This window comes from Equus quagga, chromosome 1 (assembly GCF_021613505.1).
Source record: "Equus quagga isolate Etosha38 chromosome 1, UCLA_HA_Equagga_1.0, whole genome shotgun sequence".
In the NCBI taxonomy this organism is placed as follows: domain Eukaryota; kingdom Metazoa; phylum Chordata; class Mammalia; order Perissodactyla; family Equidae; genus Equus; species Equus quagga.
In genome coordinates, this window is record NC_060267.1 from 12,221,913 (window position 1) to 12,241,404 (window position 19,492).

The 19,492-nt window shown below is 42.8% G+C and overlaps 1 protein-coding gene across 1 annotated transcript; it reads left to right on the forward strand.

The window, feature by feature from the left end:
* The first annotated feature begins 2,214 nt into the window (after positions 1-2,214).
* PYM1 (PYM homolog 1, exon junction complex associated factor) lies at positions 2,215-17,144 on the forward strand. The gene is made up of 3 exons (XM_046646421.1): positions 2,215-2,355; positions 15,721-15,814; positions 16,227-17,144. Exons 1-3 carry the CDS (start codon positions 2,322-2,324, stop codon positions 16,708-16,710), a joined length of 612 nt encoding a protein of 203 aa, XP_046502377.1. The 5' UTR covers positions 2,215-2,321; the 3' UTR covers positions 16,711-17,144.
* Positions 17,145-19,492: the final 2,348 nt, after the last annotated feature.

Here is a 19,492-nt window from a genome sequence, read left to right on the forward strand (position 1 = left end):
TGTCCCTGAGCTAACATCTGTGCCAATCTTCCTCTATTTTGCATGTGGGAGGCTGCCACAGCATGGCTTGATGAGCGGTGCATAGGTCAGCGTGCAGGGGATCCAAACCCACCAACTCCCAACCATCCAAGCTGAGTGCGCAAACTTAACCACTCCACCACCATGCCGGCTCCTTAAGTCATTTTTTGAGACTTCAAAGTGGGGCATGAGGTGATCTCTCTAATAAGGAATAAGAAGGAATCCATCATGCTCTAGGCTTCTTTGTGTCTTTTTTAGGAACTGTGCTCCATCATACCCCAAGTCAGTTATTGGTGGGGGTGGGGGAAAGAAAGGCCAAGAAACATCTAAGGAGGAGGCGCCTAATGCCTGCAGTTCCAGGTGCTCATTTCTTTAATCAACCACATCATAAAAGTCAGAAAGAAAGAAACCGCAGTGAACAAAGGGAAAGGAAAAAACAACAGCCTTGTTCTCCCCAGCCTCTTCTTTCCTCTCTTCCTCCTCAGGGTGGGGGGCCACATCCGGGGCCCAGGGCTGGGTCTCAGGCAGGTCTGCTAGGCAGACAATTGAGTTTCACTTCCTGTCAACCCCAGAGCTGATGCAGGATGTCTAGGGGCATAGTAGGGGGGCTCCTAGGGTTGAGTAGTCAACAAGGACCACTTAGGATTCCCTCTAGCAGAAAGGCCCATTGAGCAGCCCACTAGTACTAGTACTCCTCAGGCAGTACAGTCAAGACCAAGGTATCCCTCTAGTTTTTAGAGGCTTCATCCCACACTCTCACCTCTAATCATTAGTAACAAGGCTAAGAACAGGATGCTATACCAGGCAGGGCTGAAGCACAACTGGTGAAAGAGCAGAGGGGTTAAGGATGGCAGCGTTGGAACACTTGCAATAACTGGGTATTGAGTGCAAACCAGTTTTTAAATGAGTCTTTTTTTGAGACCTTCTGGACTGGGCCTCTAGTGGAAGTCAAGAAGGTGGAGCTTGGGAAGGAAGGCAAGCTATGACCGGAGAAAACGTCTGAAGCTTCATTTCAAAGCTTTAGGAAGTTCCTAGGCAGCCATTGCTCTGTTTTTTGTTTTTTAAGTGAGGTATGCAGCTGGTCTTGAAGGTGGTCGCAGATATTCCCCTCCTCCCTCCTCCCTGGTTCCAGCGGTACTGTTGGACGTTAACCTAAGCCAAAGTCGGGGCTTTGGAGCAGGAAAAAGCAACAAGATGGGGATGGGGGAGGGCAGAGCGGACACCTGAGGAGAGAAGCCTGTAGCCGGCCCCTCCCAGGCTGTAGGGGAAACAAGTTTAGCAGGACTTAGCCCTGAAGGCACAACGGCTGCTGAAAAAAGCGGGGGAGGGAGAATTCTCACTTGGGTTCATCTAAATAGGGAGGCTGGGGCAGGGCACGACTGCAAAGCCAGTGACCGAACGGGCCCGGATTATTGGCGAGTTGCCCCATTTCCAATGCCCAGCGCCCAGAAACTTGGACGAGGTCAGTTAGAATACTAACAAGGTCCGCCCAGAAGCCTTCACCCTACCCTCTGACCCCGGGGCCCAGTGTCGAAGGCCAGCGCAAACTTGGGCCGCCGTCACTTCGCTTCGAATCCCTGGGGCCGCCCCAGGGGCAGGGCCAGGCCAGGGCTGCCCGCCCCACCCGGCCGGCCGCCTCCCGGGCCGTGGAAGCCGCTGGCAACCCCAAGGCTGCGGGGACAGGTGACTGGCCGGCAGCGCCCCCTGCCTTGCACGCCCCTCTCGCGGGTCTCCGGAGGGTTGAGCTGGTGGTCGAGGGCAATCGGCAGGCTACTTCGACCTCCCCACTTTCTAAGAGAGGGTTAGTTGGGGTCTTCAATTCGCCCCCAACCACATCGGTGCGCCCCAGTGCGTTCCCGGAGTTTGCCCGCCCCTCCCCATGTCCCCTAGCCGCTCTGGGACCTGGGTGCAGGCCAGCCCCTAAATATTCTTCCTTTCCTCATCTATCAGCCCCACTTTCTGGGTGCAGACAGGGCCTTGCCCCCTTTTCCCTCGCAGGTCCTGGATGGATGAAGAATGCCTGTGAGGAGAGGGTCTGTGCCTCGGAACTTCTCTCAGCACCAAAGGACTGCTTTACACGCAGCAGGCGCTCAATAATGGTAACAGTGGCAGTAAAAGAGCCCAGAGCTTTTATTTTATTAAAGTCTTCAGCTTCTCCCTTCCTCCTCCACCTCCGTTCATGAAATGGTGTACTCTCCCTTTAAGACTAAAATGGTGGCCTGCTACGATCTGGACTCCACTTCCGGTGGGGAGGGGGGCGGGACCCCAGCCCGCTCACGCCGGAAGTGGTTTGCGTTTTCAAGATGGCGACTCCCTATGTAACTGACGAGACCGGCGGTGAGTGCGGGAGGCGCGGAGCCGCTTCTCCCCGGGCTCTCGGGGCAGGGGTTCGGACTTGGAAAGGGGTCTGTGCCCCGCCCATCCCGGGGCCCCTCCTTTGCCCCGCCCTCCGGACCGCCTTCCCCATTCATTCTCTCCTACGGGGTGTCACCTGCGCCCCCTTCTGGTCTCATGTTTGGGGGTCTCTGCTTCCGGTCACCCAAAGCCTGGGGTCCTTCAACGCTGGTCCCTGCTCCAGGACCCTCACGGGCTTTTAGCTTTTCTCCAGCAGTTGGAGCTCCCATATCTCTTTTGGGTTCTCCAGACTTGGGGGCTCCTACACTCAGTTCTCTCCAATTCCTGCTCTCCCACTCTTCCCCTCCCCCTTCTCTTGACTATCCCTGCTTTTTGACCTTCCCCAGCCCCGTCTTAATTCTTTTTCTCGAAGCTGTATCTGTTGAAGACATCCTCATTGCTACATACTGCTTTTTTCCACTCTCTCCCTCATCTTTGTGGTTGGGTCGCTGAGGTCTAGAGGTGTGCAGAGAAGAGAAGCCTAATGTAACTTTTCAGCTTGAGTTTTCTCCTTGATGACACCAGCCGCGCCTCTCCCTTCTCTGGTGATGATGATAGGAGTTGAGGAATCTAAGGTGGAAGAAGCCAAACAGGAAGATGTCTAGTGGCCTCTGAAGCCCTCTGACAAGTTGATAGAACCCACTGTTCCTTCTGGCTAGAGAAGAATTTCCAGCCTGACTGATTAAGATGCTGAAGTGTCAGCTGTGTATGTGAGGTTTATGTGTTGAAAACAGAGAATTAAGATTTTCATTGTGGTTTTGTGCCATCCTAATTTCTCATTTAGAAAAATGTGCATAGTAATGTCTACCCAGTGACAATCAAATAAGATAGTATATATGAAAGCAATTTATAAAATGCTGTGCAAGGCAAGGTGTTAACAGTTTTTTGTAGCCCTCATTGTGTATGTGTAGTCTTCTGTAGAAGTGACATTGTGCGTGTGCTGTGGTACATACAGTCTGTTTTAAAATGTGCCATTTATGCTTCTTGCTTTGCAGCTTTCTGTGTTCCTTACTTCTCAACCTATCTCTCCTGTGGGGTCTAATGACAAGCCAGGTCTCTGCTATTTCTCCCCAACCTTACATTTCAAAGTGGTACAACCTCTTCTCCTGCTCTCTACTTCTTCAACCAGCTCCTTTTAATGTGTACTTTGAAAATATTACTCATTGTCCAGTATACTTCTCTTTATTCTTAACTGTTTTTCTTTAAAGTGATTTAGTGAAAATCCAGGTATCACATCTCATCATCACTCCCACCAAGAGATATCTTCTGTTCTCTGTGACTATGTGGAAGAGGAGAAGGAATCATACTGCTTTTTTGCTCTCCTTTACTACTTCCAGATCATTGATCTACCACTGTCACTCTAATTCTGGTGGAAGGTATTGGCATGCAATTACAGCATTTTCTCTAAAACCTCAGGGCCATCATCTACTGCCCACAAGGATCCAGACCTATCACGTCATATTTTTTTCTCCACTCCGTTTCTTCTTCTCATTCTCAGTGTCTCCAGCATTTTTGAAGTACTCTGATGTTACAGTTCCTCAGCATGGGACCATTGACTTTCCTTTGTATTTTCAAATCAGCTACACATCAGAATCACTACTACCTGGACCTCACCTATGATGCTGCTTCCCCTTCAGGGGCTCGCTATTACATACTTTAGCTTCCTTACCAGTCACCTTTTTCACTACCTCACATTCACAGAATCAGCTTTTGCCCTCTTTAGGTTCTCTAATTCTTGACCTTTCCCGTTTCCTTGAGTCTACCAGTACCTTCGTGATTACCTTTGATGCTGCCCTGCTAGACCTCCATGACCAGCCACTTTGATACTATCCTCATTGCTTTTTTCATTCATTTTGTTCTTCTATGTAAAGCAAGGACTTCTGTTACCTTGAATCACACCCATCAACTGTTTTCTTGGCTTCTGCTTCTAGGCTACAGCACATGGCAGGAGAAAAAGCACAGAAGCTAGCACATTCAGTATAACTTAATGTTAACTTATGCCAAGATCATGGCTTCTCTCCAGTTCTTTTTTCTTGATTTGCTTACATTCTCTCATGGCTATTTCCCCCACCTTTTCCAGCTCTCTCTGACCCTCCCTTTTAATTCTCCCTCATGGCCGATGAATTCACTTTCTAATTCATTGAAAAATCAAGACCTATCACTTCTGTTTCTTTCCTGTTCACAGGCTGATTTCTTGAATATCAGGTCTATACATACTATTTCCATTTCCTCGCTGCTTATTTGTTCCTTAACTTTTTACAGCCTTTATTTCTAGCACCAGCCTCTCTCCTGAGTTGCCAATTCCTTTTTCTAATTGTTTGGTGAATGGCTTTCATTCTTGGCTATAGTGTCACACCTCAAATTGTCTGACCAATATCTATATCAGTTTTTCCTTCCTTGTTTCCGTTAAAGGCAACGTTGTACTAGCCAACTCAAGATCAACTTTTTGCATCATTTCTCTCTCTGTTTTAAGTAGACTTTATTTTTTAGAACAGTTTTAGATTTATAGAAAAATTGAGAACACAATACAAGCAATTTCCATATACCTTACACTCAGTTTCCCCTGTTATTAACATCTTCCACAGGGCCAGCCTGGTGGCGCAGTGGTTAAGTTCGCAAGTTCCACTTTGGCGGCCCAGGGTTTGCCAGTTTGGATCCCAGGGGTGGTTCTATGCACCACTTGTCAAGCCATGCTGTGGCAGGCGTCCCACATAAAATAGAGGAAGATGGACACGGATGTTAGCTCAGGGCCAGTCTTCCTCAACAAAAAGAGGAGGATTGGTGGCAGATGTTAGCTCAGGGCTAATTTTCCTCAAGAAAAAAAAATCTTACACTAGTTTGGTACTGTTATTTCAATTAATGAAGCAATATTGATACGTTATTATTAACTAAAATCCATACATTATTCAGATTTCCTTAGTTTTTACCTAATTTTTTTCTACTTCAGGATCTCATCCAGGATACCACATTGCATTTACTTCTTGTGTCTCCTTAAGCTCCTATTGGCTGTGATAGTTTCTTAGACTTTCCTTGTTTTTGAAGATCTTGACAGTTTTAAGGAATACTGTTCAGGATGTAGGATGCCCCTCTATTAGAATTTTTCCGATGTTTTTCTCACGATTAGATTGGAGTCATCTGTTTTTGAGGGGATGACCATAGAGGTAAAGTGACATTTTCATAGTATCATATCAAGGGTACATAGTACTGCAATGATTTTCTTTTTTAAGATTTAAAAAATTTTTCCTTCTTCTCCCCAAAGCCCCCCAGTACATAGTTGTATATTTTAGTTGTGAGTCCTTCCAGTTGTGGCATGCGGGATGCTGCCTCAGCATGACTCAATGAGTGATGCCGTGTCCGCACCCAGGATCCAAGCCGGCGAAACCCTGTGCCACTAAAGCAGAGTGTATGAACTTAACCATTTGGCCACGGGGCTGACCCCTCGCAATGGTTTTTTACTGTTGATGTTGACCATTATCACCTGACTGAAGTAGTGTCTGTAAGGTTTCTCCACTGTAAAGTTATTCTCTCCATACTGTACTCCTTTCTATACTATACTCTTTAGAAGAAAATTACTAGTCACAGCCCACACCTAAAGAGTGGGGAGTTATGCTCCCTTAAGGACGGAGTATTTACATACAGTGTTTGGAATTATTCTGCACAGGATGTTTCTCTTCTCTCCCATTTATTTATTCAGTCATTAATTTATATCAGTATGGACTTTCGGTTATAATCCAATACTATCTTATTTATTTTATTTTATTATTATTATTATTTTTTTGAGGAAGACTAGCCCTGAGCTAACTTCTCCCAATCCTCCTCTTTTTTTTGCTGAGGAAGACTGGCCCTGAGCTAACATCTGTGCCCATCTTCCTGTATTTTCTATGTGGGACGTGTACCACAGCATGGCTTGCCAAGCGGTGCCATGTCCACACCCAGGATTCAAACCAGCAAACCCTGGGCCACTGAAGCAGAACATGCGCATTTAATCGCTGCGCCACCAGGCCAGCCCCTATCTTATTTATTTTATTGCTCAAATGTTCCAGGTTTGGACATTGGGAGCTCTTTTAGTGGGCCCCATGTCCCTTTGACTGACTCCCATCAGTGTAGGTTTTTGTTTTTCAGTTCTTCCTTACTTTCTGGCACTAGAAGATGCTCCAAGCTTGTCTTGTATATTTCCTGTCTCAGTCCTAGAATTAGCCATTTCTCCAAGGAGCCCTTGGTTCCTTTTACTGGAGAATGGTATAGGAAACCAAGATCAGAGCATTAAGTGTTTTTGTTGCTATTGAAGTGCTGTTTTGTATCATCTTTTACTCCTTTCTTGCTCCCCATCTCACACACAAACCAGTTGTCAAAATATCACTCTTTTATTTCTACTGCCATTACCCTTATCCTATCTTCAATACTTGTTAGCTATATGGCCTTGGGAATTTTAAGCCTTGGGAATCTAAGCCTTAGTTTTCTCATCAATGAAGTAGAATAGTAACTCCCACAACATAGGATTATTGTGAGAATTAAAATTTAAATGATATAATGTAAATGTCTGGCACATAGAAAGTACCCAAAAAATGGTTCTGTAATTATTAGTTAGGTAAGAATTATTGTATAGGTTAGAAGAGGTTATATATACAAGTATCAAGCATAGTACCTGGGTCATTCTAAGTGCCTGATAAAATTCCAGTTTCCTTTATCCTGCAGATATTGCTGTGAGCTCCTAAGTAGTTGTCCTATCTCCCATCTCTCTCTCTCTTCCAGTTCCTTTGACATATTGTTGCCAGATTACTGCTCCTGAAGTACAAATTTAGTTCTGTAATTTTTGTTCAATATATTTCATCCACCCAGAGTTCACTGTTAAATTTGGCATATATCCTTCTGGTCTTTATTTTTCTTGTGCATTTTTAAAACATTTTTGAATCACATGGTATATACATTTTTATATCTTACCTTTTCACTAAACCTTATAACATAAATTTTTTGCCTTGCTAGTAAAAACTCTCTGTAAACATCTTTTAAAATACTGGCAGAGTGTTTTATTGTTTGGGCACGAATCTTCTCTCTTACTTTTCTTCTGTTTTTGGACTTTTAGATTGTTTCCAGAATTTGTTATAAGAACTCTATGAATATTTTTGTGCAGTAAGTCTTTGCGTGAGTTTAGGGTTATTTTATTATTATTATTAGGATATAGGTTATTTAGGAAAGATTTCTCAGAAGTAGAATTAACTGGGTTGGATGATACAAACATTTATTTTTTATTGATTATAAAATTAATTCATCTTAATTGTAGAAAACTTGGAAAATATTTTCACAAGTAGTAGTAAAATATAGTAAGTAGTAAAATATAAGTCACATGCATGTTTGGCAATTCCAGAATGCAGAGATAACTACAGTTATATTTCCTTTTAGTTTTTCTTTCTATGCGCATATATAGCATATCTGTATTTAACAGAATCGGGATCAGACAGAATGGCTGTAGTTTCCAAAATATGATCCTCAGAACACTTGGTAGTCCTGTGAAATGTGCTACAAAATAAATGTAAAAATAAGGTTCCTGTGAATCTTATGGAAGTCGTGTTTTATATAACAAAAACTTTGGGAAATGCTGCTAAATGATGGGACTACCGTATATCCCCTTGCTGTGTTAGCCAAATTGCTCTCAAGGGTTTTCCACCAACCACATATGAGTACGCTGGTTTCACCTCTTTGACTGCATTTGTATTCTCATCTTTCAAAACTCTATTGCTTCAATAGACACAAATGATAGTTTATTGTTGTAATTTATATTTCCTTTGATTATTACTAACGTTAATCTTCTTCGTTTTTTTTCTTTTTTCTTTTTTCCCATTTATAACACAATGTACAATAGTAGGGTAAAAAGCACAGCCTTTGGAACCCACGGCCTGGGTTGGAATTCTGCTACAGTTTACTGACTTTGTAACTTTGGGCAAGTTGTTAAATTTCTTATCATCTGTAAAACTGGAATAATCCTGTATGGAGCTGTGAAAATGAGATAAGATAGTATACGTAAACACTGAGCGCTGGCCTTGGCTTGAAGCAAGCATTCAGTAAAGGGTAGCTGCTATTGTCATTTTGGGATTGACTATCAAATTTCCGTATGGAACATTTGCTCTTACATTCAAGATACTGTTCTTTAATATGAGCACAAACCACTTTTCAATATATTAGTATCATCACATGCTACGTCTCTGCCTATACCCTGCAGTGAAACCGGGCTGTATAGTGTAAGACTGGTGGCACAGCCGAGTGCTGATGTGTAAGCTGGGGCGTCAGAACTGAGTTCAGATTGCAGCTACATGCTGCCTTTGTGATCTTGGACCTATCTTGAACGTCTTGAAGACTCTGTTTCCTCAGCTGTAGATGATAGTATCTATCCATTGTCTAGATTCAATAAGGTAATATATGTAAAGTAGCAGTGTAATGTAGCTACTTATTAATAAATGCTCTTTCTTAACTGTTCTTAACATACTGTGAGTTTTCCACTGCTATGATTTTGCTTGTTGTTCCTCTGCCTAGAATGCCCTTTCCCTTCCTTTCTCTGCCTGCAGAAATATCAGCCACTTATTTGTTGTTGTTGCTAATTGTTACTGCTACCACCTAGTCTTTAAAGTCAAGTCCCTGAGATTTTCCTGATTTCCTGTCACCTTCCTGCATCAAACAGGGTGGGATTATTTATTCTCTTGAAATCTATCAGTAATTATCAGTGTCTCTAAGGAAACCTTAGGCATTTATGTTGTGCCTTATTCTTTGTTTGCCTGACTTACCCACTCTCCTCCTTACTTAGACTGTACATTTCTTGAAAGTACAGACCATTTCACTCATCTTGATAATCCCTGTAGCACTTAGTGTAGTACTTTTCGCACAGGAGGCTTTCAATAAATGTTTATTGCATTTTATTAATGTGTCGTCTGGCTTTTGATCGCTCTACTTTTCTAAGGCTGTATTCTTGAAGATAACTAGGAATTTCCAAATTGCCAAAATCAGTTACCTTTTTCTTCTCATTCTTTTCCTTAATCTCTTTGCAGTATTTAATATTGTTAATCACCTGCCCTTACTTGAAACTCTTTTGGTCGCCATAGCCTAGTTTCTTTTTTCCTAGAATCCTTTCTTGTTGTTGCCAACACCTTTTCTTCCTTGAGGAAAATGATCGTGACCGTTTTTCCAGGGTCATTCCTCCAAATTGGGTCTTCTCTTCTTTTATTTTCTGTATGTTAGAAACCGCATCTAGGTCTTAGGATTTTGGGCCCTGAGATCATCCTCAGGCTCAGATCTGTGACCCAGATCTCCTTTCTTACTTGAAGCAGGTCCCAGGGATTCAAGATACCTTTAACAGTCACTTCTCCCTAACCCCTGGAGTTCGCCCAAGCCTTGCTATGTTGTCTCTTCACTGTCTTCCTGCCACTCCTGAAAACAAGGCCCTTTTCAATTTAAGGAAACAGAGTGAGAATTACAAAACAGCAGATGTGGGGAAATAACAAAGCTTCCAAAGTTGATATAGTAGCAGTCTCTAATTTGTAGTTTCTGACTCTCTCAAAGGTGTTAGCTGAAAATCCTGATATTCTGCCCTTGGTTTTTATTTCTAGAGATAGGAATCACAGCCAGGGAATGGAACCAGAATAACATAAAATAGGTGCTCCTTTGTGATGATGGGCTGTTTGTACCTCTGAGGGCCTCCAGTTAGGAAAGCCGTTCAAGAAGCTTCTGCCCAATTTTTTCTCACATTCCATTTTTACTAGTCCTCAGCTATATTTTCTGTGCAATTTACTTAAATATATGTTTCTATCATTGTCTCTTTCTTCTTCATTCCATATAAAACACTCCTTGTCTAGAATTGAATTACTTATTTTCACAAAATTGTCTTCTCCTTTGGACTTTCTTTATATCAGTGGTTTTTATTCTTCTCCAGATTTTCCACATTTAAGAGTGATATTGTAATGAGTTTATTTGTGTTCGTCTTTATTACTTGTCTTTCTTGCTAGAATGCATGCTGCAAGAAGGTCAGACCCTTGCTTGCTTTATTCATTGTTGTAGCCCCAGCTCCTGTTACAGTGTCTGGCACAATGGCAATTGCTCAATAAACATTTGAAATCTGCGTGTGAAGAAATGTTATTACCATATGTTCTACTTACCCACAGGTATGTTGTGGAAAATAAGAGAATACGTGTGCAAAGCACCAGATTAAATTCACCGTAGCACTGTTTCAATTATTTCCTCTCCCTAATTTGAATTTTGGCAATCTTCAGATCCTGTTGACTTATTCTTCGTAATGGCTTTCTCTTTCATTTTCCTTTCAATACCCATAGAGACCATCTAAATCAAGTTGTCTCACATTGTGGCTATTGCTTTCGTTTTTTTCTACCTTTAGTTTATGTTACACATTTTCAGGTTAATCTTCTTAAAGCATTACTTTGAGCACATCATCTATACTCTGTTATTGGCCTTCGACCTTCTCCTACATTCTGAAGCTTAAGTCCAAACTCAAGAGGAAATTGGATACCTTCATATTCTGACTAATTTACCTCTAGTCTCTTTTCCCATTACATATGCTTTTTGCCGAAAATATACTGGATTCTTGCTGTTCTCTAATATGGTACTTAAATTTATGTATTCATTAATTTGAATTAATTACAGCCTTCTATGTGTCAGGCCATTTGCTTCAAAGATCAAAGCCCCTGCTCTTGAACAAGCAACAGTTTTGTTAAACAATAGAGCACGATGAAGGCCAAAGCAGGTGCTACGGCCAAAGCAGGTGCTACGGATGCACAAAGGGCAGCTTCTTACTTGGCTTGGGGTGGGGAGGTCAGGGAGGATTTCACTGAGGAGTTTATACTTGAACTTGACCTTTAAAGGCCAATAGGAATTAACTAAGATAAGAATCAAGCAAAGTCTATTCCAGGACAAATGAAGCAAAAGCAAAAAGACATAGAGAATAGAGACACTGGCGGGTGAGATTTTTGAATATTTCAGTGGCTGGAGGAGCAGAGTGTGAGTGACTGAAGGCTAAAAGGCTAGAGATTAGCGAGAGCAGGGGGGCAAGAAGGCCTTTTGTGTTTGGTTCCAGCCTCCCTGTAAATATCCTGCGGGCAACAGGAATCCAGGAAGAATTTTAAGTAGGGGCACGATTACTAGTGTGACTTGTCCCTTTGCTGATGTTGTCCCATATGCCTGAAATCTTCCCTTTCTGCTCTTTCCTCATAACCCCCCGCCCCACCTGTCTGAATCCAGCTCACCTTCCAAAGATCATAACAGATGCTGTGTCCTCCATAAAATCTTTATAAATCGCCTGGTCAGAAGTAATTTCACTCTCCTATGTGTACCCATTCTCTAAGCCATCTAAGGTTGAAACAAAAAATGAGATAATTTTAAAACCCACCATATAACAACATTAATGGGAATTAAAAAAAAATTATTTATAATCTAATCATTCAACATAACTTTCACATTGCACATTCTTTTCTAAACTTCCAAATAAGCCTGACATATTTAATAAATGAAATCATGGTGTATATATAACTACATTTTACATTACATTATATCACATTACATGATTTAAAAAATTTTTATCAGGGGCCAGCCCTGTGGTCAGGTGGTTGAAGTTCCAGTCACTCTGCTTCGGCTGCCTGGGGTTCACGGGTTCGGATCCTGGGTGCAGACCTGCTCCACCCATCAGCCATGCTGTGGAGGCGTCCCACATACAAAGTAGAGGAAGATTGGCACAGATGTTAGCTCAGGGCTAATCTTCCTCAAGTTGAAAAAGAGGAGGATTGACAACGGATGTTAGCTCAGGGCAAATCTTACACACACACACAGATTATCATTTTTTTTTCTGCTTTTTCTCCCCCAATCCCCCCAGTACATAGTTGTATATTTTCAGTTGTGGGTCCCTCTAGTTGTGGCATGTGGGATGCTGCCTCAGCATGACCTAATGAGCAGTGCCATGTCCGCGCCCGGGATCCGAACTGGTGAAACCCTGTGCTCCAAAGTGGAGCACGTGAACTTAACCACTTGGCCACAGGGCTGGCCCCTATCATTTTTAATGGATGTATCATAAACTGTTTCTGTATAACCGGATGCAAAGATCATTTTTAATTTTTAGCTATTTATAGATAATACCATAATGTTCAAATAATTATCTCTCTCCCTTTCTTTTTTTATGTTTTTGTTTTTTTCATGTTGGAACTATTTCCTTATGCTAAATTCTCAAGATTGCGATTACTAAAACAAAGTGTGCTGAATTATTTTTGACTTTAACTCCCTCTCCACTCCCCCCATCAGTGAATTACCAAGTGTTGTTGATTCTTTGCTGATGTATCTGGCATCAGTCCCTTCCTTTCCATTCTCACTGTTTCAGTCAATTCTGTCCCTCATGCCAGGATTATTGCAATCTTTTTCCTAACTGATTTCCCCAGTCTCCCATGTTTTTCCTTTCCAGTTCACCTTCTCATCATGCCAGATTAATTGCCCTAAAGCACTGCTTTGGATAAAAGATTCATTCACTTGACAAATATTTGTTGAATGCATGCCATGTGCCAGATATTAAAATCCTTAACTGGCATTTCAAGGTCTGAGCCTCACCCCTGTTGACTTTACACCAGCGCTCTGACTCAGCCGAACTGGTCTATTCAGTCCCCTCAACGTGCCCTCCACATCCCCACATCTGACATTTTGTTTTAGAATAAGCTTCTGTTTACAATCCATTCTGCTTCCCTTTCCATTTTCTTTAGTCCGCCTCTTTCTTCAAAGCCCAGTTCTAGTCTCAGCCCTTCCTCCATGAAACCTCTCCATTTTTTCGTTTTTCAGTTGTTCCTCTTGTCTCCAAACTCTTGCAGCTAAGCAAACAGTATCCTCAGTGGCTGGCTGTTATTCACCAGATCAACTCCAAATTCCTTGACCTTGTATTTAAGGCTTTTCAAGCTCTGGCCCCATTTCTTATCTCCTACCTGGCTTCCTGTTATTCCCTCCCACGAACTGTCTGATTCACCGGGACTCCTCCTCGACTTCTCCTCTCTCAGTCCCTGCCCCCATTCCCACATCCACGCCTTTCTTTGCTCACCTTTCTTCTTTCTCCCATCCCCTCTGCTTGTCACATCTTACCCACTTTCTTTAACAAATTTCTTTTTTAGTTTTAATTTATTAATGATATTGCATTTTGAACAAAAAACCAATTCATGTAACAATGTATAATCCATGTGGGAGGCCCTAGACTTGATTTTTTTACTTTTCTTTTAAAAATCTTTTTCTCTTTTTTTAGCAAAAGTAATACTTTTTTTTTAAAAAAAAAGAGTAACATAAGATATGTATAGGTTTTTTTTAAAAACTATATATTAATGGTTAATGGTTTCTACCACCTCTTCTTCCAGGTTATTCCTCTTAAGGTAACCAGCATTAAAGGCTTTGTGTCTTGGTATGTGTCCTTCTACACCTTTCTCTTTGCCCCGATACACAGACTATATGGACCATTAAGTGCTACTCCTTGCCCCAAAAAGAATGGGAGCATACTCTACGTCAGCAGTTCTCAAAATATTGTTCAAGACCCTTGGGGGTTCCCTGAGACCCTTTCAGGAGGTCTGCAAAGATAACTATTTCCATAATATACTAAGATGTTATTTGCTGTTTTTGCTGGGTTGAAATTTGCACTGAGGGTACAACAGCAAAGGTGGTAAAACCACTGGCCCCTTAGCAGTAATCAGAGCAGTGGCACCAAACTGTACTGGTCCTTGTGCTCTTCACTGCCACGCGCTTGCAGTAAATAAAGCCTGTTTCACTTAAGGATGCCCTTGATGATGCAATAAAAATTATTAATTCTATTAAATTTTGGCCCTTGAATACACATCTTTTTATTTACTTATTTTTTTCCAGCTCTATTGAGATATAATTGACATATAAGTTTAAGGTGTACAATAATTACTTGATGCATTGATATGTACATTTCGAAATGTTTACCACAATGAGGTTGGTTAACACATCCTTCACCTCGCATAATTACCATTTTGTTGTTGTTATAGTGAGAACACTAAAGCTCTACTCTCATAGCAACTTTCAAGCATATGATCCAGTTTTGTTAACTGTAGTCACCAGGCTGTACCTTAGATCCCAAGGACTTATTCATCTTATCACTGAAAGTTACACATCTTTTTAATGTTCTCTGTGGACTAAATGGGAAGTAAGCATGAAACACTCCACTGCACACTGAGTAAGATGGCATCTCAAGGAAAAGCACTACGCAGTTGTCCGAGTTGCAGGCTAAACGAACTGCCTTTTCATGGAACACTACTTTTACTTGAAAGTACCACTCACAAACTTCTAATTCAGACCTGGGTATCCAATAGGCATTTTCCTGAAAATGAAGGAAGTGAGCCCATCATTTCAAAGAAAACAACTGACCGTGTTTGTTGCCAGTGATAAAAATCAAGCCTTCAAGTAAAAATTAGAGTTTTGGAAAACTTGTCTCTGCCCCTGGGAGCTCCACAGCTTCTCAGTAGAGTTTTCTGATGAGATTAACAGATATTTTTTAATATTGCATAGTGAAATGCATAGAATTACAAAATAAGAGTGTAAGGGAGATCCTGAAATTAAAAAGTTTGAGGATTACTACTCTACACATTATCCTGCACCTTGCCTTTTCACTGGGTTTATCATGAACACCGTTCGAGGTCAGTGCATTCATATCTAACATTCTCTTTCATAGCAGCATAGTGTTCCATCATGTGGATGATCCGTGTCTAGTCAACCATTCATCTATTGATGGCCATTCAAGTTGCTTTCAGCTTTTTACTACTTTAAATAGTGCAGCAACAAACATCCTTTACATATATCCTGTGTATGGTGCTTTTGGATCTATAGTATGGATCCCTAAAAGTTAACCTGTTTTTCACCATCCATCTTAATAAGACTTCTCCTTCTCTACAACATCTTCTCTGGTCATTTCTCCTTCCTATGGTCCTTGTTTTTGTCCCTTTTTAACCTCTTATTCATTTACTGCCTTTTGATGTCCCCATGCTATTGTCTCGTGTTTTTTAAAAATTCTTCCTCTGTGCCTGTCCTGTCCTGCCAACTGGATTATAAAAATAGAACCTCCCTGAGGGCAGGGATGGTGTATTATACAGTGTGTAGGTACTCAGTAAATAATGACAAGAGAGGGAGTGAGGGTTGATAGGAGAAAAGGGGCCTTAAGTGGACAGTCGCATTTAGTGGGTGGATGGGTGCTGAGGGAGGCTATGTGCATTCATACATTCTTTCATCTTGGGGACTCTTTGAAAATTAGAAAGAGTAACTCCAACTGAATTCTCTTTTCAGGCAAGTACATCGCCTCAACACAGCGACCTGACGGGACCTGGCGCAAGCAGCGGAGGGTGAAAGAAGGCTATGTGCCCCAGGAGGAGGTCCCAGTGTGCGTAGTTAGGCATGAGGAGGGGCATTTATTGGGGTCTCTACAGAAAGAAAGAATATGTGTGGCTATGAGTTCAGGGAAGAATCTGCTGATCCCAGGAAAGGGAAGCAGGGGGCAACTGTCTGAGAAAGAGGAGGGGGCTGGGGTTCAGGGATGAGTGAGGTTTACAGGTGACTGGTCCGGTTCCTGTGGCCTCTGTTCAGCAGAACTTCCAAATAGCATTCAGAGATCCAGAGCTTCAGGACCTAGAGACCCTCCTAAAACCTACAGAGCAGAGGGAAGTTGGAGAAGAACTCTAGGGAGAGGAAGGAGGCAGGAAAGTGAAAAGGGTGAAATGATTTGGAAGGTTAAGAAAAGGGCTCAGAAAAGTCAGTGATTCTTTGAAACTGTTGACATCTTCTGTTCCCTGCAGGTATGAGAACAAGTACGTGAAGTTTTTCAAGAGTAAACCAGAACTGCCCCCGGGGCTGAGCCCCGAGGCCACTGTGCCTGTCACCCCATCCAGACCTGAAGGTGGTGAACCAGGTCTCTCCAAGACAGCCAAACGCAACCTGAAGCGGAAGGAGAAAAGGCGGCAGCAGCAAGAGAAAGGGGAGGCAGAGGCCTTGAGCCGGACTCTCGATAAGGTGTCCCTGGGAGAGACAGCCCAAGTCCCCAGTGCTCCACAGGGCTCCCGGGCAGCCCCTACAGCTGCCTCTGACCAGCCTGACTCCACTGCCACCACCGAAAAGGCCAAGAAGATAAAGAATCTAAAGAAGAAGCTTCGGCAGGTGGAAGAGCTGCAGCAACGGATCCAGGCTGGGGAAATCAGCCAGCCCAGCAAAGAGCAGTTGGAGAAGCTAGCAAGGAGGAGAGCGCTGGAGGAGGAGCTGGAGGACTTGGAGCTAGGCCTGTGAGGCCTTTGGGGAATAGGGAATGGACTGCAGGACAAACCATGGGGCTCTCTGGGGTCCTGGGGAATGTGGGCAGCAGCAGTCAGGAGGGGTACCCCTCCATCCTGGCTCACTTCCACCTCTCGTGGCCCAACTCTGTGCTCCAGAGCCTAGCCTCTCCCTCATTCCTTCCCTGTTTTTCCCAACTCCTATTTTTTGGACTTTTCCCCCTCCCGTTCCCAGTGTTCAGAGTCTCAGTGACTACCCCAGGTACTTTTGCTGCTGATTTGGGTGTCTCGTTTAAAAGAAGACCACATGGGTGGAAATCCGTTGGAGAACTGAGCTTGAGGGTCGGGGAGTACGCCCAAGTCTCGGAGTCTGGGTTCCTGCTCACAGTGTTTAAGGGTTATTGCCCCCTCCATCCCTCACCTCCCTTCTTTTTTTTTTTTTTTTTTTTTAAGAACAGAATAAACTCAAGTAGACAAAATGTCTGCCTTGGCCTCTTTCTTTCCAGCTCCTAGGAGGTGTTTTATCCCCTTCAGTTTGGCACAGAAAGACAAGTGTTGGGAGTAATATTCCCTTTAATTTTTAAAAATTATGGGTGTATGGCTAAATTAGCAACAGTGATTTCTGTATGTGTTTGCTCAGACTTCAGTGAACAGGAATTAGTGTTATAATAAACTTAGAACAAATTTAATTTGACACGTTAATTTACCTGTGTCAGTATTTTCACGCCACATAGCGGTGGGGCCTTCGTTTCTTCCTTACTGTTTCTTTCTGAAGATAATCTTGACCTACTTCACAGCTCATTTGAAATTTTACCTTCTCAGATGCCACCCCAGGATGGCATTGTGGAGCAAACGAATGATACAGGAAGAGGAACTTACTGCCAAATAGAGCTGTCACTTAATTTTGCATATTCTCTGATTTCCACCCCTCACTTATCACAATCTTCCTTTCCAGGCAGCAGCTAGTGCAGACCAGCGGAGGGGGAAGTGAGCTGTAGTGAACGATCTCAGGAGTTCAAAGCTCTTAGCCTGACTCATGAGGTCCCGTACAACCTGGCCTCATTTTTTGCCATTCCTCGCCTCTGGTCAAACTGCGCCGACTGCGCTGAACTACTTTCAGTCCCTCGAATGAGCTGTAGTCTCTGAACCTCAATCCTTTGCCCTCACTGGTCCCTCTGCCTAGAACACTCTTCCTGAGCCCCCTCTCCCAAATCAACTCTTTCTTAACCTTTGGATCTCAGCTTAAATGTTGTCTTCTCTGGAGACTTCCATGGTTGCCTCTCTTAACCTGCTTCCTTAACGCTCTTCCATTTGTAATGGTGTCTATTACTTTATATTGTCATGCTGTTTACTTGTTAGCCCTTCTCCCCTTCATTAGTCCATGCACTCCTTGAGCCCTGGTGCTTTTATCATCATTACATCCCAGTGCCCAATACAGTAAATTCTCAAATATTTGACAAGCCATGTGGAGAAACAAGATGAAGGGTAATTTGTGCCTTGCACAGCTGAACAGTTAATGAGGCCTTGACAGGGCACCCCAGGGTGAGACCAGAAGCCTGAGATCCCCTCTGTAGGATCCCCACAATTAGAAAGATGTTATAGGGGCTGGCCTGGTGGCGCAGCGGTTAAGTGTGCCTGTTCAGCTTCGGTGGCCCGGGGTTCGTCGGTTTGGATCCTGGGTGCGGACGTGGCACCGCCTGGCACACCACGCTGTGTGGTAGGCGTCCCACATATAAAGTAGAGGAAGATGGGCACGGATGTTAGCTCAGGGCCAGTCTTCATCAGCAAAAAGAGGAGGATTAACAGTAGTTAGCTCAAGGCTAATCTTCCTCAAAAAAAAAAGATTTTATAAATAATATTTAATTGGCATGTATGTAGGTGTTCGATGCTTTGTAAGTTCAGATGTTTTAGAGGGATCTATACTTAAAAACCATTGTTAAGGAGCGATTATCTGCTTTGCAAAAGACTTTACCACAGTAAACCTTTAAATGTCCTGGGTCTTAAGTGTTTGATAAAAGTTTATTTTGATATTTGTTGGGCCCTGTCAGTCATTGTGCTAGTCTGGAGGGATGCAATCATGAATACACGGTAGAACCTTCATTTAAGGAAGATATTAAGTCATGTAAATCACTAATTAAGTACTAGGCAGATTGAATTAAGTGCTATGGTGGAGGTACCAGCACTGTGTTGAGGGAGAGCAAAGAAAGAAACCATTTATTCTGATTGATGGGGTGGGGATGCCTAGCAGCAGAGTTGGATTTCGAAGAAGACCGTGGCTCACATCTCAAGAAAGGCAGGTGAGGAGAGCAAGTACATATAGAGGCTCGGCAGCAGGAAAGGTACGTGGTGAATTTGCTTTCAATTTTGCAGGGGCACGTTTCCTTACGCAAAATCAATGTCAATCACTTGATATAGGACAAAGATTTGCACATAAGCTAGTGTTTTTCAAAAATGTGGGTCATGAAATCAATTTAGAAAGTTGTGACCAGTATTGTTTCTCGAACAGAGTAGAATAGAAAATAGCAGAGACTGATGCTTAACAAGGGTAAATATGTCACATGATAATTTTGTTTCAGATATATGTATAAATCAGTATTGGGTTAGGATGTAAGATGTAGTCCTTACCTTGGTTTGCAGGAAAATGAATTTGAAAGCCACTGCTAAAATCAATATGAGGGGCTGAGGCATCACATACTCTCCCGGTCTCTATATTTGGGATGAGTGGGGTGGGAGGATATTAGTTTAATTATTCCCCCAATGGATCCCTGTAACTTAAGGTGAAGTAAATTAGGCTCAAT